General features: G+C 39.4%; 1 protein-coding gene across 1 annotated transcript in view; it reads right to left on the bottom strand.

Annotated features, from left to right (window-relative positions):
- grin2aa (glutamate receptor, ionotropic, N-methyl D-aspartate 2A, a) overlaps positions 1–12,294 on the bottom strand; it is a gene marked incomplete at its 3' end in the record, with an annotated part of 115,770 nt that overhangs the window by 35,348 nt on the left and 68,128 nt on the right. Inside the window, exons 4-5 of the mRNA XM_079457399.1 lie at positions 9,162–9,754; positions 1,588–1,702 (exon numbers count right to left, since the gene is read on the bottom strand). Coding sequence (XP_079313525.1) covers positions 1,588–1,702; positions 9,162–9,754 — 708 coding nt within the window. The remainder of the gene's footprint in view (positions 1–1,587; positions 1,703–9,161; positions 9,755–12,294) is intronic.

Here is a 12,294-nt window from a genome sequence, read left to right as displayed (position 1 = left end):
TGTTTGCTAATATTTTGTAACTAAAACCGAAGGTTCGCCCAAAGTTTTTGATAACTATACAAGAAGTGAATGGGTACCGCCTATGTTTGGTTGCCAACATTCTTCAAAATATATTTGTAGTGAGGTAGGCGGAACGACAGCCGGGATGCGAGGCCGTGCTCCAGGTCTCCAATCACAGAGGAGATTGGGAGCATAAGAGGACGAGCGACCGGACCGTCAGTGAGAGAGGACCAGGCCTGGACCTTATGTTATGGTTTGTGTATGTCACCCGTGAGGGGGCTGCCGGCTGTCTATTTACGTTTGATTTTATTAATTAAAAGTCTATTTATGTTTGCCGGTTCCCGTCTCCTTCCTTTCCTTTTATTGAACTGTGTTACAATATTATTTTATGTTCTGCAGAAAAAAGTCTTTAAAATGACAAAATGACTTGATGACTTAAGATATTTACAGTTTGTAAATGTAGCTTAAGTCGTTTCATACTTTTGGGGGGCACAATGACATCTGGATGGTATCACTCCACGATGCTATCGCTGTCCCAGAAAACAGAACCCAAGCTAATTTAGTCCCGTTTAAATGACACAGAAATAGATTTTTGGCCGCACATCCATTCTTTAGACAACAAAAGGAATTTAACAAAGAAAGTGTTGCCATCTGTTATATTCTGCCAAAAGTACCACGGTAGGAACACTTTGTAGCCCAAATGAGCTGACTAACATGGGACACTTTCAATTTAGGCTAAATCTGATAGATGAAGTTCAGAGAACAGTCAGGACAGGTTGAAAAATAATAGCCTTTGTAATAAAGCCCAAACAAACGCTTTAAGAGTCAAATGTTTAACAAGGTCCAAAAACCCCTGGGAGCTAATTTACTGCGCTTTATTCTACTGTAACACAAACCCAATACCATATCTGCAAAACGACTGCAGTCTAATGAGCCACAACATGTTATATTAAGACAAACCACCAGCATGCAGGTTCCTGTGAAATGAAGCTATTTATTTAGGATATTTTAACTGTTTTTTCAGACTCAGAAGATCAAGTGGTCTGATCAGAGCCTTTTGCCGCATGAATGCGCTTTCATATCGGGGTCTGTCTCTCACTGAGCGCCTTATTCTGTCAATTAGACTCCCACCAATACTGACTGATTTGCAGAACAAACCCCACGAATCAATTTCTCCCACTGTTTTGCTGTTCCAATTATTTTGTTTGCTCTGCTTTCATTGAACCGCAAATAAAAAAAAGAAGGATGCATCCATCCAAGATACCTGCACCGATTCACACAGTTGCATGCGTTCATGTTTGTGGTTTGACTCGGGGTGGATCGTGGTCAAAGAAGGAATAAAAACATGCCCTAATTATACCTCCAATTTTGCCGAATCAGTCAGTAGGTTGAGTGCGGCTGAGGTAATTACCGCACTGACACACTTTTTTACACCGTTCCGGGCTGTAATTTAGATGGCGGATTCATGGGTACTAATATTGTGTGAACAGTTGTTAATGACGCTTCCCTCAGAGGAGTTATAATGAAATTATAATCATCCAGCTTGGAAGGTCAGACGTGTTCTCTCGCGCGTCAGCTCTGGCTTACCTTTTCCCATTCTCGGTCCTTGTTCAGCACGATCACCACCAGTTTGGGATACACCTGGTAACCGTCCTCCGTGAAGGATAAATCTCTGCCGTCCCAGGTCACGTTCATCATGTACCTAGAGGAAGCAGAGAGCTCATGAGGTCCAGAAATAGAGCAGTCAGGCGAGGCGAATCTTATCTGGTGCAGAAGGCACCAGAAAAGAACTCTAATGGTTTCAGTTCTATACGTAAAAGATCAAAATAACATATGAAGGTCAATTTCAACATGCAGAAAGACAAAAGAAGGAATTAATGAGCCGTCTGAAGACTAATGACTGACCTAAATCAGATGTCACATTAGCCGAAGATGAAAAATCAGCCAGAGTTATTATTAGTATCAGATGAAATCTACATGAATTACAACCGTTCCTTCAATGGTCCTCATCGTCAAAGAAATAGGAAGAACGAGGGTGCAGATATAATGCAGAATTATTTTATTTCTCAGGATAATTTTTAATTGTCAGACATTTCAATACGTCCCTCCGTTTATTTCTTAATCTTTAAGTAAAAATAAAAAATGTTTCATTCTTAAACATGTATTACATGGTGCAGGATTGAAAAAAGTAGCAAACTGTAGGAAATTCATTTCATACACAGTCATATTCAATACATTTGGAGATTTTTTTCAATAAATTCATCAACATTCTGTCATATAATAGAAACAGAATTAAACCTTTGAACCCAGAATAACTTCTGTTCAAGAGATTGCAAACTTTAATATAGACAAAAAAAACAGAATGATCTGGTGTGAACAAGGTTAAAAAAGCGAACCTCACATAAATAAGGTCTGTTTTCATCACCGTTCACAGCGTTCAACGCCATCGTGTTCCTGTCAAACCATTTTAAGTGTGCTTAACTGAAGAACACAATGTCGCTTTCTCACATTTCACACAAGGATGTCTTTGGGTCTCCCTCAGAGACCGGAGTGGCAAAACACAGGTTGACACAAACCTGACTGCCTATCGTTCCGAGTAATGACGAGCCAGCAATTTTAATAAGGCCTGCGGCATGGGTGCAGTGGCCGCTGGAAAGTTTTATGGCGCAGAACTGCCAGGTGAGGGGGATTAGAAGTGCGCCGATGATCGATTTACGAAACCGGTCTTGGTGGGCGTCTGCTGACTGAATGGCAGAGAAGCTTGTTGAATTGATTGGGGTCCCATTTAGGAGGGTGTAGTGAAGGCCCACTCACCCTTGATATATCGTTGAATCCAATTACATCAGACTGTGGAGAGGAAGAGAATCGATAATCTTCGCTCCCTCCGCTACAAGACATGTTTCCATTCACAATGGGCTTCCTTATTTATTTTAGACCTTCCCTAAAATGTCACACCTTTTCTAGTTCCCTTTTTCTGCTGCTAAGACCGTGAGCCCTGGATCACTACACCGATCACACCTGCAGAGCTCCTTATACCAATTACTCAGGAAACCAGATATTGGACACAGTGTGTCAATAGAGCTTTAGGGCTGCAGGAGTGTTGGAGTCGTGCTCATTACATTGGTATGTTCTGCCACTGCTAGACATTTGTCATATGGACTGGAAGTGAGAAATAGAAACAGTATGGGGGAAATGAATGCAATGAACAGAAGAATGTGTGCAGAATTTAAGGTTGAATTTTTCCCTCAGTATTTACAGGTATATGGGTTTACAATCAGGTATTATTTATATTTATATACACTATAGCAGAGGCGTAAAGTACTTGAGAAATATACTCTCAACTACCTTTTCAAATATACTGTACACACCTTGTCGGAATGTTTTTACTTTGGAACATTTTGTTTACTACATATTAAAGCATCATACGTTTATTTCACTACATAATTTGTTTACTTAATTTAAGTAATAGATTTTTTATGTACTTAAGTAAACTACTTGAGTAAAAGCAATTAAGAGTTTTGAGTAAAAGCAAGTAGTCAAAGAAACCCATAAAAAATATTTATCAGCTGTAGTGGAGTAAAAAGTACAGTATAAATGCTTTATCATCAGAGTGTGTTTACTCTCCTTTTACTAGATCATAAAGTATGTACAGTATATACTTCGTATAATACTTCTCCTAAAGGTCTCATCAAATACTGAAATTAGAATAATATCTTTAATTTCTGAAACTCTACATTATGTTTTTATTAATTAATAAATCCTAAAATTACTAACAAAATCCCAGTATTACAAAGTATTCCTAGTCAGATGGTTATTTAAGGATGCTGAAAGTTACTTAGTTTTTAACACAGATTTTTCCATCTAGTTCAAATATAATTTAATAGTTTACTATTATTCTAACATGTGAAAAAATTAAAACAAAGACTGAGTACTGTAAGAGACCCTAAACCTTTGAACAGAAATGTACAAATATACAGGCACAAAAATGGAAATAAAAATAAAGTATAATAACAATGTTATTTGAGTTACAGCTCTGACATTTTTCAAAGCACAATATACAGCTCGGCTTGTGAATGTCTGGTTTACTTTAAACTAAACCTTACACAAAACTCTAGTTTCTATTAATATGTTTTATTGATACTTTTGACCTTTTTGATTTGTGCTCTCTTAAGTTTTCTATAAGCATTGTTGTATCAATCTGGTACTTCGTAAACGAAACCTTTTTGTCCAGATGGACTGATAAACAAAACCTGTGATCCCTTCTCTTAATAGTTGCCAGCACCCGCCAATCAGATTAGAGCTTTCCAGACTGGCAAAAAACTGTTTTCAGTTTCGTCTGCTTCAAACTTGTCTGATTTTAAGTCTGAGATTCCCGATTTCTCTGAACTTCTATCATACTCTACGTCACAGCAACAGGCAAGAACAAGAAACATCACTTCACCCTAATTACAGTCGATACCAGCCCTGACCCACAGTGAACCCTTTAATCAGAATCCTCATTACAGAAGATGTGTCTGAAATGACCGCATGTACAGATGCTCTGGGATCAGTCACAGTAAACTATGAGGGCTATGAAACCACTATGAGGGCTATGAAACCACAGCAGGCAGCGCCATTCTGACTGACCGAGTGTGGTTGAATGAAAGAGTTCCTCGTTAGGCATTTATAGCAACAAGGTTGACACTAATGAGGGTAGTCAAGATGTTCCCTATGCATCATTTTTCCATCATTAAAGAAGGAAGAGTTTGTTCCTCCTGTACATGAAGCAGTTCATTTGAGAGGTGTCTGCACATCTCAAGTGGCATTATGGCATTAATGTATAATTGGAAGCAACGCAGAACAGTGACCTCCGCCTTGAGCAATAACTGAACATGTGATTGACATACAAATTCAATCATTTACCATAAGCCCTATTCAGAAGGGACTTGTTTATATTAAGGAATTTACTGTGGGTAAATTTGTGTTTCAATCACACGCGTACTTTATGCCGTCCCATTTGACAAGAGAACAACATCAATAAGGAGAGTCTAAATCACAAATTGCCCATCAATAGCCACTGTGGTAGTAACCAGAAGAAAATGTTATTGCTAGAGTTTGCTCTTTCAACATACAGAAACACAACAGAAGACTTCTTCAGATACTGTATCAACTTCTACCTTGAATGATCTCCTAAACTTGGTCAGTAGAAATATACCTACAGAACTAGAAACAAATGAGACTATTGCTAAAATACAGAAAGGGTCACATTTTGCTAGATTTGATGAAACTCTAACGGAGACGTTTCTGACGTATTTTTTCTCAGGCTTAAAGGGATAGTATCATCATTCCTTCACCCTCAAAACCTGTTTATGAATCTTTCTTTTGTGGATCGCAAAATATATTTTGAGATGTTAGTTAGTGGGGACCCAATGCTGTTTGGTTATCAGAATATCTTCTTATGTGTTGTGCAAAAGAAAGAAAGTCATGTAGGTTTAGAATGACATGAGGGTGAGTAGATAACGAAAGAATTTCCATTTTTGGATTAACTATCCCTTAACATTTTCTTTGTTTCACCATTTAATCTTATTCAATGGATATTTCATTCTCAACTGTGAAAAAAAGAGATACAGTATTAAAGAGACTTTCCTTTGTACCCTTGTACAATTATAGTACAGTACATTTTATTATATAGTTAATGTTATAATTTTGTCAAATAATTTACTGTTTGTCAATAGTTGTAATGCACACATGCATGGCACTTTAACTTTCAGACACCCAAACCAAGTAAAATCAACCAAAAACTGTGTTACTTCTAACACTCAAACAGATCGTTCAGTAAACTAATTCTATATAGTGCTATAGATATAGGAATATTCAATCATTGTTATAAGAGTGCATCACATCTGTTCGTCAGGTGCAGGGCAGCTGGGGCTGTGTAGGACTTTTCACCTGGGGCTCAGTGAGACATTACACAGACGGAGGTGCTGGAAGAAGAGTGCATGTGTTAACCTGCGCTTCTACTGCATCTGATACAAAGTGGGGCACAGCTAGCAACATAAGAAAATATATCCCTTAGAGCGTGCATTCGAAAATAGAAGTAACTGGTGTGTGTTTGTGTGTAGGTGAGAGCGTGTGTTTGTGCCGTCCTCTTCCCTCAAGACGCATTCAGGTCATGAAAAGTTCTTCCATCCAAAGGTTTAAAAATAAAAGCATAACTGAACATGCTATGTTTAGCTAGGATAGAGTAAAACATGGACTTTTGCACTCTACATTTTGTTGATTCTTTCCCATATATCCGTGATAACTAGATCCTTTGGGAAATCTAATGCATGATATCTGTCAATGAGCTTATCTTTAACTATCCCTTTAATAAGGTAGTTCACCCAAAAATAAAAATGATGTCATCATTTACTCATCCTCGTGTCATTCCAATTCTGTATATTTTTTTAGGGTTTTTTGTATTTTTGAGTGAACTATCCCTTTCAGGCTGAACCACCAACTGCGGTCCCCAAACAGCAGAATGACCTATTGTCAACGGTTGGCAAAGTTTGGCCCAATTCTGCCCATTTCCACCATTACCTCTTCCAAAAGTCATATTTAATTTTACCCGTGAAAGTTCTCTAAAACAGCAGTGACTCCTGTGGACATCTGTGGTGAAGCTTGCCTCTCTAAAATGGTGTTTCACTGAAAGTGTTCAGATTGGCCCCATCTCAATGGGAGTGTTTAAAGTGCCCTTTATTTAAAAAATTTATGGTTCCACAGAGCACAGCTGACAGCTACCCTTGGTCCCCAACACTGGGAGGCGGCGGCACTGTGGACTCCCCCCTCTTGACAGGTAATTTCAGTATTCGTCACTGATATATGAAGGCAAAATTTTGCTAAGGTCTGCTTTTCACAGCTCTCCAGATGACAGTCTTAAATCTGTCATAAAGAAAAAATTTTGCTTTGGGACCACATATTTCACCCGGGTTTGTGACACTCCATTTTAACAAGAACATGAAATTCGAAGAGGGGGTTGCTTGCCAAAAATGCTGTGCCAAATATATTTTCTGTACAACGGTCACAATTTAAATGTACGAGAGACTTATAGAATAATGTGACTAGATTTGCAACGGCATTTAAGAGACAGAGAGCTTTAGAGCTCTATTTTCACGATCCAAGCGCATGGTTTAAAGCGCACGGCGCAGGTGCACTCAGTGCATGTGCGAATCCACTTTGGCTAGTTTAACGGTGTGAAACCGGTCGGTGCGCCTGGGCACATTGTCTAAATGGCTTGTCCCGATTCTCTTAATTAGCAATGGTTGTTTTTTGGGTGTAACGTGCAATAAAACAATCAGAGTGTCATCTTCCATTTCCTTTAAGAGCCATTTGCGCTCGTGCAGGACCGGAAAATGAGATCTTCATCAGGCTGAAACCAGCAAAAATACTTGCGCTGCGCCTTGCCCCGCATTTTGCCAGGTGTACGATAGGGCCCATAGTCTTATGCATATCTGACTAAATACCCCTATATTTGAGTGCTTTACCATACAGGGCTTAATTTAGCATTACCATAAAAAACATTAAAGGGTAATTTTATATTCAAATAATAGAATTAATTATCTCAATCCCTCTCATGTCAATTACACACTCTATATGACAAAATATCTTGTTTTATATAAGCCCAAAGAAGATATTTTGAGAAATGGGGAAAAAAGGTTTTCTGTCTGTATAATGCAATTCAATGGGGGCCTTTGGTTATCAACATTCTTCTAAATATATTTTCTATGTTTTACTTCTATATATAAAAGTGCAACAAAGTTCTATTCTACACCCATGAGAACTAGTGTAAATTAACCATTAAACAGACGTAAAACATGTTGATGAAGCCATTTTTGGGAATTATTCAGTCAAAGCACACAGTAAATGCTTTCTCACAAAGCAGCAATTTCACAGGATCTGCATCTTCCAATCCTTTCCTTTGATTATCTCCATGCCTGAACAGTCTAGAATAAAAAAGAGACCTCAATCAGGGCATGAGTCCACTTCTCTGCTGGCTCTAGCAGAACCAGCCAGGCCGTCAACCATCTGTGCTGAGCCTATCAGCATTAGTGCACCCCAGACACCAGAGTGAATGTGCATCTCAGGCAGCAATGCTCCACTAGAAATGGGACAATTCTCGGTGTCCCCTTCGCTTCTCTGCACTGGCAGTACGAATGAGGGCATATGGGCGAGACGGACTCAGGCATCAGCTTCACACAGGGGCAAAGGTAACAAAGCACCCGCACTCATCAAGAGCACTTTACATTTGGAGAGCTCTCCAGCCGCATTAGCAAAGACTCCATGTTGTTCTCTCCATTGCGGTTTAGCTCTGTTTGCCTCCACTCTGGCTCTCTCGCACTCTCAGAGTGTGCATTGTAAAACATTACACATTAAAAGCACAGGAGCTCTGGGCCCTCCCCGGAGAGCTGGAGAAGTGCACTAGCAGCCACCTCTGGGTGTCTGAGTAGCTCTCTCCAGCACTCCCAAAAAAAACTTTGAGGTCCCGGGCCTGCCTCGTACTATATTCAACCATTAGCTACTCACGCTGAGAAATATATTAGCGGAATTTAACAATGAATTTTGCATACGGCAGACCCATTGCTCTTACCCAGACCTCTTGGGCCCTTGACCATCCCTTCTATTCCGGTTTCCACTTGACTGACTGAGAACCGTGTTTTCACATAAATAGCACTCTTGTTTTAGCTTTAATTTTTTAAGTGCAAGGGTAGAAAGGATGGGAATAAAAACAGTCACAAGGATTGTGCAGTAGACGGTACTACAAATTAACAACAGAACCAAAAATTTAGCTTCTAGCTTTCCTGTAGCTCTGTGGTTACCCCATCATGGCTTTTGATCTAGATTCATTTTGATCTGCTGTCTGAGCCTGGGTTCTGCTTTCACCAGTCCTGACAGGTTCGATCCCAGGGACTGCGCATACTCAAATACAAATGTATAGTATTGTGCAATGTAAGTCGCTTTGGATGAAAGCGTCTGCCAAATGCATAAATGTAAATGTACGGCAGTAAATTGTTTAGAAAATGTATGCAGCTATTCAGCACAATTTGCCAGGCGAAGAGTAAAAGTTAACACGCTTACATGTGAGAATCAGAAACTATCGTGTTGTAATTTTATTACCATTGAAGTTCAAAGTTTGCTTTACTCACTTGTGTAATGCACTCGGAGGCAACTTTGCTTTCTCCATTTGGCCATAGCAGCTGGTTTTGGCCTCTGGAATGTCTCCAAACTCCTCCAACATTGCTGCAGCCGCCGTTGTTATAATCCCAAGTCCATCTCGAACCCTTGCTTCAAGAGGATAGTCCCAGTCATCGTAAGACACAGAGACCATTCCAGAAGGGAACGAATCTGGTGTGATTTCCGGGTTGCCAGTGGTCAGGCTGGGCACGATCCAGATGTATCCGAAGCCAGTCAAGCCCAGCGAGCGGGCCTCCTCTAGGATGTAACCAGCTTCATCCTTGGAGCAGTACAAGAGGATGACTGGAGAATGTACCTTCTTCAACTGGATCTGTGTTCTGGAGTCAGCGTCCACGGCGTCCAGGGTGATGGTGTGCTGAAGGTCCCAACCAACAAAGCTGTTGTCGACCGTGGACTTTAAAATGGCAATAAAGTCTTGATAGCCTGGGAACTTGCTGGTCACTATGGAAAAGATGTGCCAGTCGTACTCTTCCATGATATTAAGCATTAGCAGTGCCTCCTGTTGGATCGAAGCCCCAAACTGAAAGAAGGTTGATTTCACATCCTGTTAAATAAAGAGATACAGAAACACAAAGTTAGTCTGACATACCATAATAGCAGGTTTTCAGCTATAAGCGTTGAATTGAAACACACCAGGTCACAACGATAAAAGTAATTCCAATAAATGTTCAGTAACATCCAGACTAGTGCGATCATTTAAATATGTGGAGTACAATACTATGAACTCAATATTACAAAGTTAACTCAATTTAACACGGTTCTTAATTCAAATGCAATGAGACATAAATGGGGAAAAAAGAGCTTTCCTGCTTCTTTAACTCCACAGAGATCAGTCTGATATGTGCGTCTCTGGTCTTCATGAACTCATTGTCTAATCATAATGATGCACAGAGACAGTTCTTTCTGCCTGAGTAGATTCAATACCCGTTTATTGCCTTTAGAACCCTTCATTCAGTATTCCACAATTCCACAGCTGGACACAAAGGACACGATCATTTTAAGATTTTAACCTGAACACTCAAGATTTTATGAGTGAGAGAATGAAGGCTGGGATTGGACGAACGGTACTGTGCTTTCATTAACCTTCTCAATCAAGAGGACAATGTTTTCCCAATCACCAATTCAATGTCAAACTAAATGAGAAATGAATGCTAATAAAGACAGCGAGGACAATGTTTATTATCGTGTGAAAGAGAGAGAATCGAATGAGACAAGCTGTAGTTGCGTGTTGTGACTGTGCCTGCATATGTCGAGAAGAAAACGTGTCACTTTGTTGCTGCGCTATTTTTAGGAAGCTTGGCTTGACTTCGCCAATTTTACACACGGCACACAAGAGAAACTACATGGACAACGTTGCTAAGTGAATGAGGGTTAACTGAGGATAACACTTCTCACGTACACACAGCCCAATTGAACATAAATCTCCTTTGACAACTGTGATGCTTCTTTTCCACGCCCAGCCGCGTGCCCCCCGACAATGCTCAGCGACTTCAGCATCATCAGTTGCGTTATCAGATCCGCTCTCGGTTCTGTTGATCGCTTCATTTGACACCAGCGCAGTATAACATATTCATTAAAAGACTCTTCTGATAGCTGCAGTAATTATCTGTATCGTGACGAATGGTTAATAAAACACAGGGTCCACCCTGGAGACATTTGATGGAGTGTTTTTTGCAATAGATGCGTATTGGGCAGCCGGTGAGCTTGTTTTTTCTGCACAGCAGATTGTGTCTGTGGGGTTGAAAAAACCTCACAATGTTTGACTAGTTGAATGTTAGACCTAAAGGCTACAAGTTGAGTGCATAACCTTTCGGTCTATGGTTGTGACTGAAACCTGAAATATTCTGCAGTGTATCTAAACTCAATGTTTGTGTAATATCTTGTAATAAACCACGCCCTCATCTGATTGGTTTCTGAATGCACCCTGCGGTGCAATGTGTCCTGCGGTGCTGATGATCTCAAGTGTGCGCTTTAGAGGTCAGTGGAAACAATAAAAATGCTGTCTGAAATTGCTGTTAAAGAAACAAATGAATTTACAAATGTCAGTTTTATTTCAACTTATGATTGCATTTGGTCTGGATAATTAGCTTTGTAGCCATTAAATATTTGCTTGGTTATGTGTTCTACACACCATTAGTCATGATGGTTTTGTGCCTGTAAAGTCATTGGACAGTGACCGTTTTGGAGGCCACATTATGAGTCTGAACACATTGCGTATGATTTATCTTTCCTGCCAAAGAATTTCATTGTTTTTTATCATAAAATGCCAAAGTTTGCAAATGACAAACGTTTAAATGGTGTTTATAAAATCTGCTCTGGATATGCAAATGGCAAGAGCCTATAACATGTATGAAATGACGGCAAAGAGATCAATCGGCTTGAAGCGCCTGCTCGCCACAGTTGTCCGTCAACTCTTGACATGCGGGGTTCAGCAAATGTGACCCTCGTAATAACAGGTCTAGTGTGTTGCTGTGAATCTGTAGATGAACGGGTCCGGAGCTCATTGACTTCATACTGCAGAAGAGCTCAGGAGACTATAAAAAAAGATTTGAGAGAAAAGGAATCATTTTACCATGTTGTGAACCATGTGTTCTTTCTGTATACCGCCACACTATAAAATACACAAATTCATATAATATAATATTACATATTATATTATACTACATTATATTATGTAACCTGTATGTAATATGACATACATTTTAACAATTCGGTAATGATCTTCTCATTACATTCCTATAGATTTTGTTTTATTGCATGAAGGTAATTTCACAGCACAGAGCATGAGAGACATAACATGAGAGGCATATGTAATCAGCTTAAGAGATGTAAGAAAAGATTTGTGTATATTTGACTATAGCAGAGCAATACACGTCTCTATGAAATACACAATAATATAGTCAAATAATATATTATATTATATTATATTATATTATATGTAACCTGACATCAATTTTAGTAACAAACTGGATGATTCACAATTACATCGTAAATTATCCTCTCATTACATTACTATAGATTTAGTTTTATTGCCTGAAGGTAATTTCACAGCACAGAGCATAAGAGGCATGTGTAATCAGTTTC

The sequence above is a fragment of the Barbatula barbatula genome, assembly GCF_947034865.1.
Source record: "Barbatula barbatula genome assembly, chromosome: 5".
NCBI lineage: Eukaryota > Metazoa > Chordata > Actinopteri > Cypriniformes > Nemacheilidae > Barbatula > Barbatula barbatula.
This window is presented reverse-complemented; position numbering and strand designations above follow the sequence as displayed.